The sequence below is a fragment of the Zalophus californianus genome, chromosome 10 (genome assembly GCF_009762305.2).
Source record: "Zalophus californianus isolate mZalCal1 chromosome 10, mZalCal1.pri.v2, whole genome shotgun sequence".
Taxonomy (NCBI): domain Eukaryota; kingdom Metazoa; phylum Chordata; class Mammalia; order Carnivora; family Otariidae; genus Zalophus; species Zalophus californianus.
In genome coordinates this window covers 109,693,451-109,717,344 of record NC_045604.1, presented here as the reverse complement: position 1 = coordinate 109,717,344, position 23,894 = coordinate 109,693,451, and the positions used below count along the sequence as shown (strand labels likewise).

General features: G+C 41.8%; 1 protein-coding gene and 1 pseudogene across 4 annotated transcripts in view; one reads left to right on the top strand and one right to left on the bottom strand.

Moving 5' to 3' along the window:
- Positions 1-4,045: 4,045 nt before the first annotated feature.
- RBAK (RB associated KRAB zinc finger) overlaps positions 4,046-23,894 on the bottom strand; it is a 28,927-nt gene continuing 9,078 nt past the window's right edge. For all 4 annotated transcript variants that reach the window (XM_027612959.2, XM_027612957.2, XM_027612958.2 and 1 more), the window contains exons 3-5: positions 11,950-12,076; positions 11,560-11,655; positions 4,046-6,297 (exon numbers count right to left, since the gene is read on the bottom strand). In XM_027612959.2, the coding sequence (XP_027468760.1) occupies positions 4,379-6,297; positions 11,560-11,655; positions 11,950-12,076 (2,142 nt within the window). In that variant the 3' untranslated portion in view covers positions 4,046-4,378. The remainder of the gene's footprint in view (positions 6,298-11,559; positions 11,656-11,949; positions 12,077-23,894) is intronic.
- On the top strand, positions 9,450-9,870 carry LOC113933274 (annotated as a pseudogene).

The window sequence follows — 23,894 nt, the reverse complement described above, 5'->3', positions numbered from 1 at the left end:
GTCTTCCCTTGGAGGATTTTTGGACGTTATTTTCACTCCATACTCTGCTCACAAGTCAACAATTCAACTAGTTCCCCAATTTGACAGGCACTACAGCAATCTGATTTCCTAAATGTGAAAGGGAACTTTTTTGTCATGATTACCACAGTGGCAAGTTGGGGGGTGGGGGGTTATATGTTTGTTGTTGTTGTTGTTGTTTTTTTTTGTGGCCTTTAATTCGGGGAATACTGTAACCCCATGGTGAAAGATGCAGGCTCTGGCTGGGATGGAAGGGGAGCCACGGCCATGCTTGACCACATGCCTCACGCGAGGCATGTGGTCAAGCCCAGCGGACTGAGGGAACAAACAGGCAGATGGGGTGGGGGAGCAAAGCATCAAGCCCCAGCTCCTGGATTACTGCTCCTTCAGCCAGGTGTTAATCTGTTTACACTTCAAGCTTTGCCTAGTATGAGGAAGGGAATCAAGTCAAGTGCACACAGTCTGTTCCATCCCATGGCCGTAACTCCTTCTTGCTGGGCCGCTGAGCTCAGCCAGCCCTCTTCCCTCCCCACCCGCCAAGCGCTCTTACTTTTTATGACACAGAGCTTTCACACTGTCCTCACTCACAACCGAGTGGAAACCTTCTAAGTACAACTTCCCATCAAATCAAAGTCACCATTATATGGATTTACCTCCCAGCAAGGTCATCTCGAGGACAGTAATGCAGAAGACGCAGCCCCAGTTCAGAATGTGAAAGATCATTTGAGAAAATATGAAATGTTTACACACGTTAGTTCTTTATTGGAAGAGGTGGTTCAGATCCATTTATATATGCAAAAGGGTAGGATGACAAAATATGTAATGGCCCTGTCACCTTTTCAAATATTTTACTTAAAATATATTTTATATTAAGCTTTAAGGTCACAGTGTAGGAAATCTCTGTATTTGCCATTAAAACTACTCTAAAGAATATTTCCTGCACAAAATGATGCAGGATTTTAAAACAATATACATGCAGAAAAAGACACATATCTCAAGTGCACAGAACACTCAGATATTCAGCACCCAGATTTAGGAAACAGTATTACCAGCACCAGATAAATACCCCTTTTCCAGCCTTGCCCCAAGGCTAGCCACTATCCTGGTATCTAAATGCATAGACAAGTTTTTATGTTCTTATGCTTTACACAGATGGTCATGCAGTGTGTGTGCCTCTGTGTCTGGCTTCCATCATTCAGCTCTGTGAAGTCGAGCTCCTATTGCAAATACTTAGGTCACTCGTTCTCAACACTCTAGTCTTCTGCAGTGAAACATACCACGTAGGTTCATTCATTCTACTGTATGCATGCCTTCAGAGAATTCTGGTTTTAGCAGTTTTATGCCATGAATATTCTAGCATGTCCTTTGGTTGACATAAATGCACCTATCTGCTACGTTTGGGTTAAAAGGGTATACGCACATTCAAAGAGCCATCTTTCCAAAATGGTCATACTAGTTGGCAATACCTTGAGCAGGGTAGGCTTCCTGCTGTTTACCTTGCCAAAACTTGATTGCTTTTTATGCTTTTCATTGTAACCATCTCAGTGGGTGGGTAGTGTTTTAATTTTGCATTTCCCTGATTACTAATAAAAATAACATACCTTTTCGTGTTTACTGGCCATCTGGATATTCTCTTGTTAACTGGATGTCCCAATCTCTTGCCCATTTTCTATTTTTTTCTTGTTGATTTGTAAGCATTCTTTTTCAATTTTAGATCCAGGGCTGGAAGGGCCAAATCCAGACTGTTGCCTGTGTTTGTGAATAAAGTTTTATTGAGACACAGACATGTTCACAGAGACTGTCTAGCCCACAAAGCCCCAAGTATTTACTAACTGGCCCCTTCCAAAAACCATCACCACCCCCTCCTCTACACTCAAGTCTGCTGTCATATACGTAAGTTGTATTTTCTCCCCGTTTCTTGCCTATTTGCTTTCTTAATGGGATCCTTTTGATAAACGTAAGTTTCAAAAAGTTAATATATCTAAATTAACTGGCTTTATTTTATAGTTTAGTGATTTGGGGGGTCTTAAGAAAAATTTTCTTACTATAAGGTTACATACAGTCGGCTAAATTTTTCTTAAAGCTTTATTTTACATCTCATATTTAGATCTGTAATCCATCTCAACCCACTTCTCTATTAAAATTACTGACATTAGAAAGAATAGCCTCTTCCCCATTACACTGCATTATCATCTTCATCAAAAACCAAGTGACTGTATTATATATGGGTGTTTCTGGAATCTTTACTCTGTCCCAATGGTCAATTTGTTTATCTCTGCACCAATACCACACAATTATAATAATTTCTGTGGCTTTATGACAGGTCTTCCTTGATACCTGGTAATATAAATTCTTTCACTCTATTCTGGAAGATAGCCTTGACTATTATTGGTCTTCTGAATTTTTATTTGAATTTTAGAGTTAGCTTAATTAAAGAACTTACTAGGACCTTTAAGACTGCATTGACTATATGAATTTATTTGGGGGAAATTGAGATGTTTTTAAAACTGTCCTGGAATCCATGAACTATATATGGCCCTCTCAAGTTTTGTAGCTTTTTTTTTCTAGATACAGTTCTTGAAAATATGGTATTAGGTAATTTTCCCTCCAGGCACATGAGGATTTTTGATGCTATTTTAAGTGGTATTGCTTTTAAGTTTTTCATTTTTTAATGTTCACTGCTGGGTATATTAAAAAACTATTCTTGCACAATGAGCTTGTATGCAGGGACCTTGCTAAACTTAGTCATTAATTTCAATTATCTGTGCATTCCTCAGAACTTTCAATGTACAAAACCACGCAACTGCAAAGAAAAGTTTTACTTCTTTCTAATCTTTATGTTCTTTATTTTTCTTCCGTTATTCTCCTGGCTACGTCCTCTTGCAGAATACTGAATACAATTAGTGACAGCATATAGGTTTTCTTTTTTTTTTTGCATCCTGGAGAAAACTTTCAGTATTTCAGTATTAGGTAGGCTGGTGGTTGCAGTTTTAGAGACTTTTCATCCAAGTAGGGAAGTTCCTTTCAAATCCATAGCTTATGAAGAACATTAATGGATGCTGACTTTACCACGTGACTTTTCTGCATCCTAGACTGTTTCCATAATGTAGTCCAGTGATTAATTTTTGATTATTAAATGACCCTTGCATTCCTTGGCCCAGTGAACTGGGTCATGTGACCACCATAAACAGGTTACTGGCAATCAGAATGGAATTATCATGATTGGTTTAGACGAATCAGGATTCACCCTCTGTGTCATGTGAGGAAATGGTGAACAAACTCTTCCAGCAAGGAATAAGGGAAGAAAGGACACTGAGTTAATCAACTAAAACTGCCAGAAACTTGTATTTGTTCCACAATACTGGGAATGAGGAGCAGTGCACAAAATAATGTGACATAGTATTCACATCAAATAAAAGGAGATGAAGTTTCTGAATTACATAATATTGGCACACCACGCACTCAAACCTATGGATTAGACAAGCAGAGTGGCATGAGAGCTGTGTGCTGTTTAGATAAACTGTGTGGATGCCCTTTTACTGACACAGACTTAACTCCAAATCATCTATGCATAGTTTATGAAAATAATGTCTTTAAAATCTTTTTTTGTTCAAATGTAGTTGAAAACGCTACAAAAACCACCAGCTTAGCCTTTATTGATGGGGCATTCGCCAAAAACCCATTTGTCAATGCCTCCCAACAAACAAAAAAGTATGCATTTAACCATCTGGTGCATAGCAAACGTCTCACCAACAACACATATCCTGTGTTAGTACATTTTGCCACCTTAATACTCAGAATACTTCCTTTTCCCAAATAATTCAAATCCAAATTTGCATAGAATTACTATTAGACCGCATTTTAAAAACATGATAGAAACTGCCATATATGTGTTTAATGTTTTTGTCCTCATTATAAACTCCTGATGATTCCAAAACTTCATTTTATACAATGGTTTATTCAGAGCTGATAGCTTCTGATAGCTTTCCTATAAACATTGGAATTTACATCAGAAATATGGCTTTTAGTATAACAATTTCCAAGACAATGTTTTCCCACATTCATCACTCTGACAGATCTCGCCTTGGTATGATTCCCTGATATGTAAATACAATTTGAATTCCAAAATAAATATTAAATATTCATCAAGTTTCACTCCTGTATAAATCATCTCGTGCCCAATGGGTTGTAGGATCTCGCTGAAGGCTTTGCTGTTTCTTGCATTCCTAGGGATCCTTCTCTGTGAGAAATCAGGTGGAGATGAATCTAATGCCTAAATGGTTTTCCCCATTCAGAAACACGAGCTCTCAGTGACATCTGTCTCCCTATTAGATTTCGTCATACTCAGAGCGTTTTGATTTCACAGGAGCGTCTCCACATCCAGTACATTCACATTCCCTCTCCTGTGAATTCTCTGATGGCTATTGAAGGCTGACCTGTGGTGGAATTTTTTCCCACACTCGTTACATTCGTAGGGTTTCTCTCCCGAATGAGTCCTATAGTGTACTGTGAGGTATGACTTCTGAGAAAAGACTTTTCCACATTCATTACATTCGTAGGGCTTCTCTCCTGAATGGCTTCTATAGTGTACAGTGAGGTTTGACATCCGAGAGAAGACTTTCCCACATTTACTACATTCATAGGGCTTCTCTCCCGAATGGATCCGGTGGTGGATGGTGAGATAGGACTTCTGAGAGAAGAACTTCCCACACTCATAACACTCATAGGGCTTCTCTCCTGTATGCACTCTTTGATGTCTAAAGAGGGATGAATTATGGGAGAAGGTTTTCCCACATTCACTGCATCCATAGGGTTTCTCTTCCGAGTGACTTCTGTAATGTAGAGTGTAGTATGACAACTCGGAGAACAATTTTCCACAGATGTTACATTCATAGGATTTCTCCCCTTTTGGAAGTGATTGGTGCCCATTGAAGGCTGAACTGTCAAGGAAGATTTTCCCACATTCATTACATTCATAGGGTTTGTCTCCTAAAGGAGCTGTAGGATGGTCAGTGAGATATGAGAACTGAGAGAGCTTTCCGCATTCACTACATTCGTGGGGCTTCTCATCTGTGTGTACTTTCCGATGTCTAATGAAGGCTGAATTTAAATTGAAGGTTTTCCCACATTCATTACATTCATAGGGTTTCTCTTCTAAGTGACTTCTATAATGTATAGTGAGGTACGACACCCGAGAGAAGAACTTCCCACACTCGCTGCACTGATAGGGTTTCTCTCCCGTGTGGGTCCTCTGATGTGTAATAAGGGTAGATTTTCGGTAGTAGGACTTCCCACATTCATTACATTTGTAAAGTTTCTCTCCTGTATGCGTTCTCTGGTGGTCACTGAGGGCAGACTTGCGGGAGAAGGATTTCCCACATTCGTTACAGGGATAGGGTCTCTCTCCTGAATGATTCCTCTGGTGTAGGGTGAGATGGGTCTTTTGGCAGAAGGTTTTCCCACACTCATTACATTCATAGGGCTTCTCACCTGAATGAGTTCTCAGGTGCTGGGTGAGATGTAACTTCTGACAGAAAGTTTTCCCACACTCGGTACATTTATAGGGCTTCTCCTCTAAGTGTGATCTCCGATGGACGGTGAGGGTCCCCTTTTGGCTGAAGGATTTCCCACATACGTTACATTCATAAGGTTTCTCTCCTGTGTGGGCCCTCTGATGTATGATTAACTTTGACTTTTTACAGAAGGATTTCCCACATTCACTGCATTCAAAGGGCTTCAATTCCATCTGTGACCTCTGGTATACATTAAAATTTGACATCTGGATGAAGTCTGACCCAGAGTCATTCCACTCGTAGGGCTTTTCCCCCATATAAGCTCTCTTATGAGCAAGGAAAACAGCTTCATTGTCTAAGGCTTCCATGCATTCATTATATTCAAAGGGTTTCTCCAAAATATTAATTTTCTGAAGAATGCTCTCTTCATTCTGAGAATAGCCTTCCCCATTTTGATTACATTCATAGGGTTTCCCTCTGTGGTACATCTTCCCACATTCACTACACTCATCAGGTTTCTTTCTTGCATAGCTTCCATCACTAATAATTAACTCTGAAGTAGACTCTAAATTCTTTCCACATGAGACACAAGTATGAGATGTTATGTTTGAAGGAACAAGGCTTGTTTCCACATTACATGTTTTATCAAATGCATTCTCTCTCTCTTCAATCGGGGTTTTGCTGTTGATAGAAATAGCTTGCCTTGAATGTTCATCTTCTTTTCCTGGGATTCTCTCTAGCCGGTCATCAACTTTCCAGACTATTTCTAAAAAGGAATAAAATTAAACAAATCTTGTGAATCTGAACACACCAGGTATCAAATGGGAGTGGTACTCAGGTGCCCTACTGAGGAACTAACTCTGGCTTTATAGCCAATCTCCACAAATAAAAATAATCACAAGGGTATAGTCTTCCTTTCCCCTTGATTTGTCATATAAGACAGACAGACAGACACACACACATACACACGGGAGTGGGGTGGGGTAGGCACAGGGAAGGCATAAGAGTGGGACAGGACTCAGCACTAGAGAAAGAAGGGAGAATAAATTCACACCAAATATAAGTACCTTTGTTACTTCCCAAATATGTTCAAAACTTTGGTAGAAAAGGTGAAATAAACCCAAGAAATGATGAGCAGAGGGCACCATCACTGAAAGAGCACTAGATTAAGGCAGAAACAGGAGGACTCTTGAGCACATCGGTCCAGTGGGAGAACAAGAGCAACTGCTACATGAATATTCAAGGAAAACATTCAAGTACAGATTACGCTGAGAGTAAGAGTTCACAATTTATATTAAACTGTAAGATACACAGATTACCACAATGACATCCTCACTAGCCCAGACCCTTCCAAAACCTTTGCCTTTCTATTCTGCACATAAATCCAAATAAGCATTCTAAAAATTCCAATCTCCTTATCTTTAGAGACAGTCCTACCACCAGGGCTCCAACTCCTCAGCCCTGGTTCACATTCACCAGGAGGGAGGAGAGTTCCAGGCACATAAATATCCAAAAGAAATGTAAGATGGGACCAGATGGCAAGAGACTGAGCCACGAACATCGGCTCTCTGAAGTGTCCCAACAGTCTTACTTAACCCTAACTGCACTTTGCACAACAGAGCATGGCGGCTAAAAGTGTAGAGATGAGGCTACCTCGATTCAAAGCCCCCTCTACCACACTACTGGCCGAGTCTTGAGCAAGTTATTTAACTGTGATGGAGCTTCACATGGCTGAAATGTGCCCAAATCACCAGGAAAGGACCAACTTAGTGCATGTAAATCGCTCAGAACAGTATATGATACGAAACACATGTCCATCGATTTTCTTTCAATTTGCTGACATTTAAATTTCATAAAACCAGTCATGTCCCTGACATAACACTAACCAAGTCCTGAAAAGAAGCAAGAGGTCCTATAGTACGGGTTTCATTTAGTTTTAGTATAAAACCTTAAATGTCAGATTTCTAAAGCTGCCCCTATAGTATTAACTTTTTATTTCTAATGCCTCTTACAGATTTTTGGAGCCTCTGAGCTCTTGTTAGCTGCCCTCACCCACAATCATTGCAACACCAACAGTTCTGTGCTCAGAAATCTACACCATCCCTGGGCCTCCAAGCCCTGAATACCAACAGAAAAAAACAAAAACAAAACAAAAAAACAAAAACAGAGAAGTTATCATTCACCAGTAAGATTTTTCATTACTTGGATTCACAAATGTATTCAAACTAGCATTTCACTAATCTTCCAAAAACACCTTCTGCTCCAGGAAGCCAGGCCACGCCCACTTACTCCCAACCACCAGCCTGTGCTCACACTTTCGTTCACCAAGGTGGCTTCCAGCGATGGCTACACTCCACACCTATCCATACTTCAGGGGAGGCTTTAAATGTTTCCTCCCAGCTATTTAAAGCTCTTCTTCCTTTAATTTTTAAGACAGCTTTAATACAAAGTTATAAATAACACGTACTTGAAGGTCAGTACTGTGTGTGAAAGCTCAACCTGAACTAGTCCACGCAACTGTGTTTTCCTTTCCTAACTAAACTGTGTGCCTGCAGATAGTATGGCAACGTTTCCTAGTTTTCCTGGAATCTCTCTGTGATTGGAAATTAAAATAGTTCCTAATCTGATCAAATGGGGTGCTTTCAGGTTCCATCCTAACCCTGTTTTATCGAATCATAGTTGAGGATAAATCATGTCTCAACGGATATAGATAATAAAGGTCTTTCTTCCCTAGGTCCTCAGTCCATGAAAAATCTACAGAATGCCTTCTGTATGTTACATACCAAAGCAGGATGAAAAGATCCTTCCTCTTTGGAGGATTATAATTCAGGTAGAGAAAGAGGGTCAAGTACCAAATATATAATCATATCTAACTTTCATGGTAACTGCAGAATGGGTATCAAGAGAAGGGAGAAGCAAGTGTGGTGAACAAGTAATTACGGAAAGCTCAAATAAGAGGTGAACTTTTAAGGATAAAGTTCTAGAGGTTCTGTTGCACAACAATGTGAATATAGTTAGTACCAATGAACTGTATGCTCAAAAATGTTAAAATGGTAAATTTTGTTATGCGTTTGTGGTTTTTTGAGCCTTGGCATTTCTTCTGAGGTAGGTTTTTAAAAAAATTTTTACTTATTTTTAAAATTCAAATGTAGTTATTAACGTGCTGTGTTATATTAGTTTCAGGTATATATTGTAATCTCTTTATAACTACAATTTAAAAAGGAAGGAAAGAAAACGTATAATTTGGGTAAAACAAGCACATACGAAGAAGGGCTAGGATAGTCTGGAGATCTAGACCAAATGGAATTTAACAAGAGTCTGGGGAAAAAGGCCATGAATTTTAATGGGCAACATCACACCATAGTGAGAAGGACCCGAGGAGAGGAGAATGTAAAATGTATTTCAGAAGAAATAGTTATGGGCTCATCTTGTCAGCCTAGTGTTAAATCAACTGGATGTCTCAGATGAACAGACCCTGCAATTTCTAAATAGGATTCACTGTAAACCAGGTATGAGAAAGTATCCTTTAAGCTGAGGTCAGAAGAAACTAGGAAAATACAGGAAAAATTTAAAGCATTTCACAAAAGAAACAGGGACCAAAGGAGAGAAGACCAGTACGATGTAATAAATAAAGGAAGTGGGGAGGATGCACAGGATGGTTTGGAGAAGTTTGCAGCTGACTGTCAGCCACTCTGAGGAAGAAGGGATTGGGGTACCTCTCCAGCACGGGCATCCATCAGGTAAAATAGTCCACAGGTTACAGGCATTAAATATCAATTAGGACAAGCAGCATAAATACAAAGAAAAAGGTCTGACAATTGAGACAAGATGAACCTTTTTAAAGGACACGAAGAAAATTAAAGAACGGAAAAAAAAGGCTCATTTTCCTCCCTGGCTGCTTGAAGCTCAGCCACCATCATGAAGGACATCGTAACTATCCAGACCAGGAAGTTCACAAGCAAGCAACTACTTCAGCGGAAACAAATGCTCACTGATGTTCCTCACCCCAGGAAGGCTGCAGTAATTCGGGAACAACTGGCCACAATGTACTAGACCACACCAGATGTCATCTTCGTATTTGGATTCAGAACCCATTTTGGTGGTGGCAAGACAACTGGCTTTGGCATGATTTAGGATTCCTTGGGTAATGCAAAGAAAAATAAACCCAAATACAGACCTGCAAGACATGGCCTGTACGAAAAGAAAAAGACCTCCAGGAAAGGGTGAAAGGAACGCCAAGAGCAGAATGAAGAAAGTCAGGGGGACGACAAGAGCCATGGCTGGTGCTGGCCAACAGCAAGCCGGAGACTGGACAACGGGAGTAAAGATTCTACAGTGACTTTATCTGTGGTGATTGTGCAGATTTTTCATGAGGATTAATAAACTAAGAACTTAAAAAAAAAGAAAGATTTTATTTATTTTTTAAGAGCATGAGCGCATAAGTGGGGGGAAGGGACGGAGGGAGAAGCAGACTCCCCACTGAGCAGGGAACCCTGGGATCATGACCCGAGCCAAAGGCAGATACTTAACTGACTGAGCCACCCAGACGCCCAAACTAAGAACTTTAAAAAAAAAAAGAATGGCAAACAGGTCCTGGGGGGGCCAACTTATGAGTAAACGCTTCCCGCACATCTACGGTGGCTGCAGGTGGGGGCAGACAGACAAGGAGCGCTGGGGAAAAGAGGAAGGCCCAACTCGTGCTGCACCAGCACACTGATACCGCTTAAAGCACAAAGTCAAAGAAAAATCAAGACGGCTGCACAAATGCTTCAGTGAAGCTCAATTTTATTTATTTTTATTATTTTTTTAAAATTTTATTTGACAGAGACAGAGAGCACAAGTAGGGGGAGCAGCAGAGGAGAGGCAGGCTCCCTGCCGAGCAGGGAGCCCGATGCAGGGGCTCAATCCCAGGACCCTGGAATCATGATATGAGCCCAAGGCAGCCACTCAACCGACTGAGCCACCCAGGCACCCCACAAAGCTCAATTTTATTTTAAATTTTTTAAAAAGATTTTATTTATTTGACAGAGAGACAGCGAGAGAGGGAACACAAGCAGGGGGAGTGGGAGAGGGAGAAGCAGGCTTCCCGCTGAGCAGGGAGCCCGATGTGGGGCTCAATCCCACGACCCTGGGACCACGACCTGAGCTGAAGTTAGACACTTAACGACTGAGCCACCCAGATGCCCCGAAGCTTGATTTTACAGTAACCTTTTTCCTCTCTTCTGCAAACCTTCCTCACCACCCTTCTTAGCCTGTGGTCTCAGGAACCTGGCACCACCCTGAAAATAACTAACAAGGCTGGCAGCATATACACAATTCCTGGCAAACCACCTAGATCCTCTCCCTATAAACCCCCCTTCCTTGCAGTTTGTGAAGGCCACAGACCTCTGTAGCCTCCTTTGCCTGGCAAAGCAATGAAGCTCTTATTGCTCTTTATTCCAAGCTGTCTTTGAGGTATATTTGGGCTCTGAAGCACAGGGGTCAGTTTTCAACAACATCACGTGAGGACTGACTTAGGGCCTGTGCTCATCGGTGCCAAACAAAGCGCAGGTGCACCCACGTGAGGCAGCGGCTGGCCTCACCAGCTCAGGGAAGGGGCAGATTTTGGTGTCTGAATGCACAAAAGAGGGAGTGAAACACGCAGGAAACCAGCCCAAGGCACTTCATGGCAAGGAAAGAAGGAAAATGGAAGACAAAAAGAATGAACGGGAAAGTCTCAAGTTCATTTTTCTCTGAGACTTCTGAATGCCTGCAAAGAAAGGAATTCTGTGCTACTGGGGGTGGATGAGTTACTGAGGACGCCCGAGGAGGAAGTGACTGGATTCTCAGCACTGGCTAGCATGGAAAATGCCCACAAGTGTAAATCAAATGTAAAATCAGAAAAGCAGCCTGCACGTCGTGCTGGAGGGAGCAAGCTGCCTGCCTGCCTGCGGAGGTGTGGCCGGGGCGCTGGAGGCTCAGGGCCGCCCTCAGTCCCTCACAGAGTGGGGGCGACCATGTCCAAAACCCTACTGTGCTCCTAACTTACCGGGATGACTCTGACACGGCAGATCACCTTCGGCTATCCATGGCTCCTCTCCCTGCTCCAATTTGAGGATCACTTTTGGTTTGGTACTGTCGTACCCTGTGAGTGAGAAACGGAGGCAGACTTGGATTGGCTGCTCGGCTCTCAGATCTCTGAGTCCAAGATGCTGCCTCAGAGGCTGCAGGATAAAAAGTGGCCAGTTTTGCACCTTCGCAAAATCAGAAGGTTTCGATGGAGATGCCAACATACAAATATCCAACCTGGTACCCAAAGGGAGTTAAATGGTCCTATCACTTATTTCTTCAAACTTAAGGAAAAATCATTAAATTGGCAGTCCCTCCACTCCAACCCCTGCCCCCGGGGGTATCGACCCACACAGCAAGCTCTCCTCACCCACAGAGACGAGATGGCTGTAGTTCTCTAGCATCACATCCCGGTACGTGGTCTTCTCATCGGGCTCCAGCTGCTGCCACTCCTCCTGGGTGAAGTCCACGGCCACATCCTTGAATGACACTGGCCCCTGGAACAGCACCAGATCAGAACTGGTCACATGGAGGAGGCATGCGGGCACGGGAGCTTACCAAGGTCATTGATAAAGTTAACTGTGAACACTGAAAACCTGACTGTGTGTTACAGATTATGGAACGAAATCAGAGTGAAAACACACTGCCTTCGGGTTCTTTCACATGCCCCCTATAAAACCAAGCCCCCAAACCAGAAAACCAACTGAGCTCCCATTTTGCAACTGAACTGAATTCTGGGGGATATAAGATGAGTAAGACACCACTCCTGCTCTCAGAAAGCTTCCAGCCTGGGAGGAAAACACCACGGAAAAAAAGACGCATTTTATCCCTCAGTCTCCCACCCCACCTCGTCACGGGGGCACACGCAGCACTCAGTCCCTGGTCTCTGCCTTCCTGTTCAGCTCTTTCATCTGCAGCGACCTGCGTGACTAAGGGTTCAACTTCCTCCAAGTTTTGGGCCAAATACCACATGTCAAACACCTCACTCCTGCAGCAATAACTTGCACCGACGAACGCCCGAGAGCTCAGAGTGCCACATGGCGAGCAGTTTAACAGACCGAATTTTATGCTGCCAGGTTAGGTTTCACAGATGCAGCCGGTATGCCAGAGGAGTAAGGCGGGAAGAAAAGGCAGAGGCATGAAGTACCAACGGGCAGAAACAAAGACAGCACTGACACTGAAGAGGGGGGTGGGAAGAAGAGGGCAGGTAGACCCTTGCATAGCTCTCTGATAGTAGGAGCAGATTCTAATTCAGGAGGGTAAACTGAATGTACACAGTTACTTTCCTGCCTCAAAAACAAAACAAAACCCCCTAAAAGTCCAATTCAAAGAAATAAAAGAACAGCGCCCTGGAACACAGAGGCTGTTCCCTGAGCAGGAATTTCTCTGAGGAGACTCCTGACACACAGAGTCGAGAAGAGGAGAACCAAAGCCGCAGACTGCACTGCTCCACACAGGGCGCACGCAGGGCCCCAGCAAGAGTGGACTGCGGACTGTGCTGGAGCCCTGGAGAATCCCCAGGCCCATCGAGAGGGCACAGGGCCCCAGTAAGCAGTGGAGGTGAGGAGCAATGAGCCACAGGAGCACCTGAGCAGCCCAAGCAGTTCCCAGTTTTCAGTCTACAGAGCAGTGGGATGAGCGGCAGACGGTAAGACCTCTCCAGTTGTGGGCACTGTGGCCACACATGTGGCAGAGTACCACACACCTCAGGCCTCCACAAGGTGGGGGGGGGGTGTCACACATTCATTGTGACACAAACAGACAGCTTCTGTCTAGGATAAATGTTAAATCGTAGGGAATACGGGTGCACTCCAAGACGGTCTCGGGCAAACCAGGACACACGTCCACTCTATTCGTGCTGGACATGAGTGATCTTCCTGAAGGCAGCTCTCAGAGAACCACACTGAGGGAAAAGCGACAATTATGTCTGCCAGCTCACAGCCAGTTCAAAATGGGAGTGGTGCCTACAGATTCCATGTTGTAAGAAGACACTATCCACAGAAAAAAAAGGCAGCCTACAGAATGGGAAGAATATCTGCCAATCATGTCTCTGGTAAAGAACTCATACCCAGAATACAGAGCAAACTCCTAAAACCCAACAACAGAAACCAACATGATTCAAAGTGGCCAAAGGACTGGAATGGACATTTCTCAAAGAAGATACACAAGTGTCCAAGGAGCACATGGGAAGATGCTCAACATCACTAATCACTACGGAAATGCAAATCAAAGCCACAATGAGTTACCACCTCCTGTCCCTTAGCATGGCTACTACCAAAAAGCTAGCAAATAACATGTGTCGGAGAAATCAGGACCCTCATGTGCTGTCGCTGGAATGCAAACTGGGGAAGCCACTGCAGGCATGAGAGCACCTTAAAAATTAAAAATAAATTTGTTATTAATTTACCATGTGATCCAGCAATTCCACTTTTGGGTATATACTTAAAAGAACTGAAAGCAGGGTCTCAGAGAGGTATTTATACACCCTTGCTCATTGCAGCATTATTCATAATAGCGAAAATGCAAAAGTAATTCAAGTGTCCATCGACACATGAAAAGACAAGCAAAATGTGGTCTATACATACAATGGAGTAAAATTCAGCCTTCAAAAGAAGGACATTCCGGCACCTGCTCCATCATGGATGAACTTTGAAGACATGATGCTCAGTGAAACACACCAACAAGAAGACAAATGCTGGACGATTCCACTTAGATGAGGTACTTAGAATAGTCACAATCAAAGCAACAGAAAGTACAATGGTTGCCAGGGGTGGGGGGACGTGGGGCGTTACTATTTAAGAGCAACAGAGCTTCAGTTTTACAAGATGAGAAGTGTTCTCAAGATGGACGGTGGTGGTTGCACAACGTGAATGTGCTTAATGCCAGTGACTTGTACGTTTTAAAATGGTTAAAACAGTAAATTTCATGTTATATGTACTTTATCACAATAAAAAAATGGAAGAAAAACTGAAGTGATGTCAACCTAAACACATTTCCCTAATCCACTAACTTCTAGGGCTCTGCAGTCATCCCCTCCATAAAGAAAAGACTGAAATGGGGTCATGAGTTGAGTATATCCACATTAGCTATTAGTAATTTTTCTCCCAAAAACTGAAATAACAAAATCAAGACTCATCAGCTAATTGAGAAAAACAGTGTAAATAAAAGATAAACATCAAGATGAGCAGCTCAACAATAAAATCAATTTCGTAAAGGACACTTACATTTTTTCTACTGATTTGTATTTTTCAATGAATTAAGGACATTGTTTCCATAAAATGAGAACATTCTCCCAAAAACAGCCAGCAGAGACTACTTAGAAATTAAAGACCAACTTCTTGAATTTTTTTAAAACCCCCAGGTAAGAGGCTTAAATAACAAATGGGACACCAAATATACAATGTAGGAAATGTCTCAGATAACAAGAAATTGAAATGCTGAAATAAAGCTTGAGATACAAAAGCCAGGTCCGACAGACTCAACATTTTCAGAAAGAGAAAACAAGAAGGACAAACACAAAGAATCAAAGGCAGAATGGAAAATGATACGTGAGCTGAAGGATCACGTAAGCCTTCATGTCACAAGGGGCCATCCAATTTGCAAACAAGAATTTTGGGGGGGAAATACAGATCTAGAGATTTCCTGATAAAATGCCCCAAACCGATAAATTAAGGAAAAAAAAAAAAAAACTCCTAAAAGGTGGGGGGAAAAACACACCAGTTACCCTGGAAACTGCCATTCCACTTCAACCTGAGAAAAACCTTTGCACAACTGCCCACGGCTTGTGAAAGAAAAAGTATTTCGAACCCAGAACTGATTTTTTCAGGAAAGCAGGACAATTTATTATCAAAGGAAACACTTTCCTCAAAACGTTCAAGATACCCTCCACTGAAAGCGAGTGAGAGGGCCACCACAGAGGAACACGGGGATGCAGAAGCCTCCCTGAGAGAGCAGCAAGGGGGTCTCCAATGCTGTTGCAAGCAGCAGTGCTAGGGACTGCCAAATACTCAACTCCTGTTTCAGAAGAAAAATGCTTGGCAAATGTGTCCCATCATCCTGCGGTTGACAAAAGATGTATCAAGACAGGGTTTTCTACCCCCATGTAGGTGCCACAGCCAACATCCCCCAAGACTGCAGGAGCTGAGCTGACGGAGAATCCCGAGCAGGACATTGCAGGACAAGTGAGCTGATAAACTGCCATGGAGAGTGGAGAACCTTCTGGGTTCAGTTGGTCCACAGGCAAGGAGTGGCGGGGTCAGAAGACTGACCAAGCAATCAGTAAGACAGACAAAATCACACACCGATATCGCTTGTATCAACACAAACGCAAAATGAGATATTAGCAAACAGAATTCAACGCCAGAATGAAAATATATAATATCTAAGTGGCACTTATTCCAAGAATACAGGCTCATTTAATCTTTAGAAATCCATTAACATGCTATTCCAGTATGGCTAAGAAAAGACTTTTATCTCCACAAAGATGCTGAAAAAGCCTCTGACTATATTCAAAATACATACGTGATTAAAAAAAACCCTCAAGAGAGGCGCCTGGGCGGCTCAGTCGTTAAGCGTCTGCCTTTGGCTCGGGCCATGATCCCAAGATCCTGGGATCGAGCCCCACATCGGGCTCCCTGCTCCACGGGAGCCTGCTTCTCCCTCTCCCACTCCCCCTGCTTGTGTTCCCTCTCTCGCTGTATCTCTGTCAAATAAATAAATAAAATCTTTAAAAAAAAAAAAACCCTCAAGAAAACAGGAATGGATACTTCACTAGCACGGATATGTGTATACACACACACTCTCACACCCTAATGCGCGTAGTACGTGTGATACACACACAAGCACACGTGCTTTTTAAGTTTATACAGACGGAGACTCACATGCACAGGTTTTATACAGTCCTCTCAGTTCTAAAGTCAGGGTTTTACTTAATGGACAAACACTAGATGTGTTCCCAGTAAGATAAGGAACAAGGCAAAATGCTCATTATCTCCAGTTGGAGGAAATAGAAGGCATACTAATCAACAGAGGAAGAATAAAACTATTTCTATTTCCGGGGTGCCTGGGTGGCTCAGTCGGTTAAGCGTCTGCCTTTGGCTCAGGTCGTGATCCCAGGGTCCTGGGATCGAGTCCCACATCGGGCTCCCTGCTCCGCGGGAAGCCTGCTTCTCCCTCTCCCTGCGCTCTCTATCTCTCTGACAAATAAATAAATAAAATCTTAAAAAAAAAAAAAACTATTTCTATTTCCAAGTGATATACTATACCCAGAAAACTCAGAGAATCAACAACAAAACCAACTCAATAAAGGAATACTGTTATATAAAATCAGCACATATAAAGCAGTAGCCCCCAGGGAGCCTGGCTGGCTCAGCTAGAAGAGTGTGCGACTCTTGATCTTGGGGTTGTGAGTTTGAGCCCCATGTGGGGAGGGGAAGAAAAGAAGAAAGAAAGAAAGAAAGATCAGAAAAACCCTAACAGCCCTTGTTACATTAACAAAGATACAAGTATACACACAGTTTATGGAATAAAAGCAAAGATAAAATTGTTAATAAGAAATGTACAACATCTATACTAGGATACCTTTAAAAACACTCCTGAGAGGGGCAGAAGCACACTTTAACAAATGAAATGATGCTCCTTTTCCCCGGATGGGCCAACTCAGTAACACAGAGATATAAATCACTCTACCCTCAATTACTTTACAGATATGTGATCCCAACAAAATTACCAAAAAGCTTTTTTCCTGGAACTAGGTGAGCTGGCACTAAAGTTCATATGGGGGGAGATCAAGAACTAGGAAAATCTCCAAAAAAAGAAGCTCTTTAGGGGACCTAACCTCTACCAGATTTAAAACACAACCATTATGATTAAAAGGGTTTAGTGTCGGCATACAGATGGAGATGGGTCAGTGGAATAGAGCAATAAGTCTAGAAATAGACTTGTGTGATTACATGACATATGAGAACCTGTGATATAAGACAATATAACAACCCACTGACTTATAATAAAGTGTCAGAGCAACTATAGTCATTTCGGCATAGATGAAACTGCATCCATACCTTACACTATAAAAGAAAAAAGTCCAACTGGATCAGTGATCTAAATATAAAATACTAAACCACACAGAAAAAAAAAAAAAATGGGTGAATTTCCCTATAACCCGGATGTGGGGAAAGGTTTCTGGGGACACCGAGTAACAGACTATACAAAGCAGTGGTTTTCAAGACACGGATCTTGAAGCAATGAAGGACAGGAATGAGAGACAGGAAATCAACATGGGGAGGCCTGTGGTTACCGCCCTGAGAGCTTCGGGCCCTGGAGCAGGGAGGGAGAACCGAGAGGAGGTAAGGACGGTTTACGAACTGGGGAAACATGCAGGAAAGGACAAGCCATAGAGAAAATCATGGATCTACTGAAACAGGCCTAGAATGCACCCAGATGTTACAAGTGGCACTGAACGTTAAAATAGTTTATTGCCGTATTCCATATGTTCACAACATTTGAGTAGGAACAGGGAAGACATAAAAAAAGACTCAAATTGACCTTCTACACATAAAGACTACAGTGTCTGAGATGAAAGTTACACCAGACTAGATTAATGCAGCACCGAAAAGAAGATCAGTGAACACGAAGCATAGCAATAGAAGCTTATATAAGATGAAACGCACAGAGAATAGGGAATTTAAAGAGAACGAGGAGCGTCAGTGAGTTGTGAGACAACTTCAAGCAGTGTAACACACAGGAATCGCTGAAGGATGGATGGAGGGAGGCGGGGGGAATATCTGAAGAAATGTGGTCAAGAATTTCTCAAAGTTGATGAAAATCATAAACACACAGATCCAGGAAGTTCAATGATCCGCAAGCACAGAGACATAAAGAAAACAATACCAAGACATAGCATAATCAAATTGCTCAAAACCAGGGATAAAAAGTTTAAAAGCAGCTAGAAAAAAACCCAAAAAACAAAAACCACAGTACATACAGAGGAACGAAGGTAAGGATGACATCGCATTTCTCCTGGAAACAAATGGAAGCGAGAGGACAGTAGGGGAACATGTGTGAACTACAGGAGGAGAAAACCCAGCAAAGCTCCCCTGAAATAAAAGCCAAGGCAAAAGAAAGCTGTTTTCTGACATACAAGAGCTGAAAGATTCATCAGCAGCTAGAAGTATTCCAAAATCTATAAACAATTTATCAAACTCAACACCCAAAAAACAAATAATCCAGTTAAAAAAATGTGCAGAAGACATGAATAGACACTTTCCCAAAGACCTACAAATGGCCAACAGACATGAAAAGATGCTCAACATCACTCATCACAAGGGAAACACAAATCAAAACCACAATGAGATACCACCTCACACCGGTCAGAATGGCTAAAATCAACAACACAAGAAACAACAGGTGTTGACGAGGATGTGGAGAAAGGGGAACCCTCCTACACTGTTGGTGGGAATGCAAACTGGTGCAGCCACTCTGGAAAACAGTATGGAGGTTCCTCAGAAAGTTAAAAATAGAAATACCCTACAATACAGCAATGACACTATTAGGTATTTACCCAAAGGATACAAAAATACAGATTCAAAGGAGAATCTTTGATGTTTATGGCACCCTGATGTCTATAGCAGCATTATCCACCACAGCCAAACTATGGAGAGAGCCCAAATGTCCACTGACTGATGGATAAAGAAGATGTGGTTCATACACATAAACACACACACACACACACACACACACACACACACACACACACTGGAATATTACTCAGCCATCAAAAGAATGAAATCTTACCATTTGCAATGATATGGATGGAACTACAGGGGATTATGCTAAGTGAAATAAGTCAGTCAGAGAAAGACAAATACCATATGATTTCACTCATACATGGAATTTAAGAAACAAAACAAATGAACATATGGGAAGGAAAAAAAGAGAGGGGGGAATCAAACCATAAGAGACTCCTTAACGACAGAGAACACACTGAGGGGTGATGGAGGGAGGTGGATGGGGGATGGGCTAGATGGAGGATGGGCATTAAGGGAGGGCACTTGTTGTGATGAGCACCAGGTGTCTTACGTAAGTGATGAATCACTGAATTCTAGTCCTGAAACCAATACTGCATTGTATGTTCACTAACTAAAATTTAAATAAAAGTTTGAAAAAGAAAAAAAAACAAACAACTAGAAGTGTTGAAGGAAGTCCTTCAGGCGGAAGGAAAATGACAGCAGATAAAAATCTGTATCTACATTAAGAAATGAAAAGTACTAGAAATGGTAACTATGTTATTTTCTTATTCCTGAAAAAATAGCTACTTAAAAATCATTATGTCTTGTGGGACTGATTCTACCTGTAAAAGTAAAATGACACAACAGCATAATGACCCAGAGGGGAGAAATGGAAGTGACAAGCTCCCTACATTCTCAGCAATCAACGGTACATTACCTGAAGATAAGCTGTGATAAATTAAAGCTGCATACTATAAACCCCGAAGCAATCACAAATAACAACAGTGTTAGAGCTAACAAGCCCACAAAACATGTAAAATGGAATCATAAAATACACACAATCAATCAAAAGGAAGGAAGACAAAAGAAGAAAAAAGAAACTAAGCTGATGAACAAAGAGAAAACAAAACCAGACTACGACCTAATCGGTTATATCAATAATCGTATTACGTGTAAATGGTCCAAGCAACCCAATTAATAAGCAGAAACGGTCAGATTGGATTTAAAAAAAAAGCAAGATCCAACTATATGCACTTGAAGTATAAAGACGGAAACAGGTTAAAAGTAAAAGGATGGAATCAGATGCCAACACTACTCAAAAGAAAGCTGGAGTGGCTGCATGAATATCAGAAAAAACTCCACGTCACAGCACCGAAGATTACCAGGGGTAAAGAAGCCCCCCCTCACAATGGCAAAATGGTTACTTAATCCAGAGGACATAACAATTTAAATGTTTATGTACCTAATAAAAAACATGAAGCAAAACCCGATAGAACTGCGATAGACAAACCACAGTTGCAGGAGAAAATTTCAACTTCCTTCTCTCAGGACAAAAGAGGACAAGGAGGCAGGAAATTAGCAAGGAATCAGCTCACTTGAACAACACTACTAATTTAATGGGATCGACCTTTATCGAACTTTTCCCACCAACAGCAGAATAGGCAATCTTTTCAAGCACATGTTCACTAAAATTTAAATAAAAATTTGAAAAAGAAAAAAACAAACAACTAAAAGTGTTGAAGGAAGTCCTTCAGGCAGAAGGAAAGTGACAGCAGATAGAAATCTGTATGTATATCAAGAAATGAAGAGTACTAGAAATGATAACTATGTTATTTTCTTATTCCTGAAAAAATAACTATTGCACCCAGGGGGCACCTGGGTGGCTCAGTTGGTTGGGGGTCTGACTCTTGGTTTCAGCTCAGGTCATGATCTCAGCAGGGTCCTGGGATCGGGGCCAACCAGGTCCTGCATTGGGCTCTGCACTCGGTGGAATCGGCTTGGGATTCTCTTTCCCTCTGCCCCTTTCCACCCCACGCACTTTCTAATAAATAAATAAATAAATCTTAAAAAACAACAACAAAAAAAAACCACATGTGGAACTTCCCAAGAGGGACCCTATTTTGGGCCATAAATTTAAAAGGAGTGATTTCATGGAGTATTCCTGCAGAAAATTCACAATCTAAATCTAATCACGAAGAAACATGAGGGAAACCTAACTTCAAAGAATTCTGTAAAATAACTGTCCTGTATTCTTCAAATATTATAATGCCGTTAAGAAACTACTGTCGTGGGGCTCCTGGGTGGCTTAGTTGGTTAAGCGCCTGCCAGGTCATGATCCCAGGCTGCTGGGATCGAGCCCCGCATCGGGCTCCCTGCTCAGCGCGAAGCCTGCTTCTCCCTCTCCCACTCCCCGCTTGTGTTCCCTCTGTCTCTCTCTCTCTGTCAAATAAACAAAATCTTAAAAAAAAAAACTACTGCCATAAACAAACTTGAAAAGCATCAAAGCTAAATGCAATTCACAGCCCTGGCCTGGATCGTCTACCAGAAATTAAAAATTACTATAAAGAAAATTACTGGGAAAACTGGTAAAATCAGAAGTTGTAGATTAGATAAAAATATTATAATATTCCATTTCCTGAATTCAATAGAGAACACCCTTGATCTTAGGAGGTACAATCTGATAAGGGACATCCACTCTCAAAACGATTCAGGTAAGAAATATGTACATACACAGATAATAAAGCAAATGTGGGGAGATGTCAAAAACTGGAGTATCTGGGCAAAAGGAACATGGGAGTCCTCTATGATCCTTGCAACTGTTGTGTAAGTTTGAAGTTTTTCCAAAATAAAACGCTGAATAAAAATGAATGTTATCACATATACAGGGAATGTTTCAGGGGCATCTGGGTGGCTCAGTGGGTTAACCGTCTGCCTTTGGCTCAGGTCATGATCCCAGATAGGGTCCCGCATTGGGTTCCCTGCTCAGCGGGAAGCTTACTTCTCCCTCCTCTCTGCTCTTCCCTCCCCCTGCCCCACTCGAACTCTCTTGGTCGCTCTCTCAAATAAATGAAATCTTTTAAAAAAGAAAATATCTTGGGCGCCTGGATGGCTCAGTCGTTAAGCGTCTGCCTTTGGCTCAGCTCATGATCCCAGGGTCCTGGGATACAGCCCCGGTGTCGGCCTCCCTGCTCAGCGGGGAGTCTGCTTCTCCCTCTGCCCCTCCCCCTGCTCATGACCTCTCTCTGGCACAAGTGCACGTGCACTCTCTCTAAAATAAATAAAATCTTTAAAAAAAAAAACACATATATATATAGGATGTTTCAAAAGGACTCAGAAACCAATCTGAAGGGATTTCTCTGGTCAAAGAACCACTTAGGCATCAAAGAGAGTAACAACTTCGATGTACTGAAATACTTAAAACACGTGTAAACCTGTGAGCTCATAATGATAACAAAATGAAACAAACATCTCAGTTGCTCAGGAGCCTTACTCAGTATTGTGAAAATTACCTTTTCTGTATGAACCACAAAACCAATTAAAGAGATATTTTTCTTTAGGAAAGTATTCTAGCCAGTGAATGAGGAAGAAATGGCAAAGCAGCACAGCACCACCTTGTCTCCCCTAAAGAATCCAGGGATCTTGGCAACGAACATCAACCAATGGATGTTAACATCACAAAAACAAAGACAGGAAGAAAGCAGACAAGTGTCATGGGCAACAAAGTCTTCCCAAAAGAACTGAACAGAAATGGGTAAACTTGCAGAGCTAACTACCAATCTTATTTTTTTTAAATTTTTCATTGTTATGTTAATCATTCATTACATCTTTAGTTTTTGATGTAGTGTTCCATGATTCATTGTTTGTGTAACTACCAATCTTATAAGGCATCTAGGGAATTAATAAAAAAAAAAGTGTTATAAAGTTAAAATGATGGCAATGTGGTAAACACAATCCAGACTACGGGAAACAGAGGATAAAACCAATTTCTTCAAACGTAAGTTACATAGTAACACAAAAGACATACCGGAGGAACTACTAGTAAAAGATTTAAGACTTAACAGCCCCCATCGCCTCCCTGCCCCACAAAGTGTGGTCTCTATGTGTACCCTGACTGAAAAGAACCCCAAAACATTCAGAAAACGGTGAAACTTTGAACAGCAGATATTATATATTAAGAAAGAAAGGTATTCAGAGTCAGATGCGTGGTCCTGTGAGGTAAGGGCTGGAAGGTGTCCGATGGACTTGACCGTAATTAGGTCACTGTTAATTTTTGCCAACACATTCGGGAGCGGGGTGAGGACAAAACCAAGATGCTGAGAATTGAAACAGGAATGGGAGAGAGGACGTATTTACTAAAGAATACCTTGCTGTATTACTTACTGCACAACCCAAATGAACAGTAACAGAAGCATCTGAAGGATGAGCAGGCCATTCCCTCAGACTTAGCTTTTATCCCTGGATCAAACAGTAACAATGAAAATATGTCTCCTTGGATCAGGGTATTTTGCTGCCTGGAAAAATTATACACAGCAGGCCCTTGGCTTAGATAAACAAGTATAAGCCATATGTTGCAATGACTTAATGGTTGTTATTAGGAAAGCTACCCCCAATAACATCAATTTCAACAAAGACATTTTCTCAAGTCCTAGGAAATCTTGAAAACCCACAGGTAAAAAAACAGTCAATTCAAATCACGTAGTGGGCAGTACTCTCCTTTTCTGCGACTGTCAGGAACATCAGTCATATGTGTAGCTCTATCCCCACAGCCCTGAGGTAACCTAATGCACACACGAACTTGAAAAAAGACTCT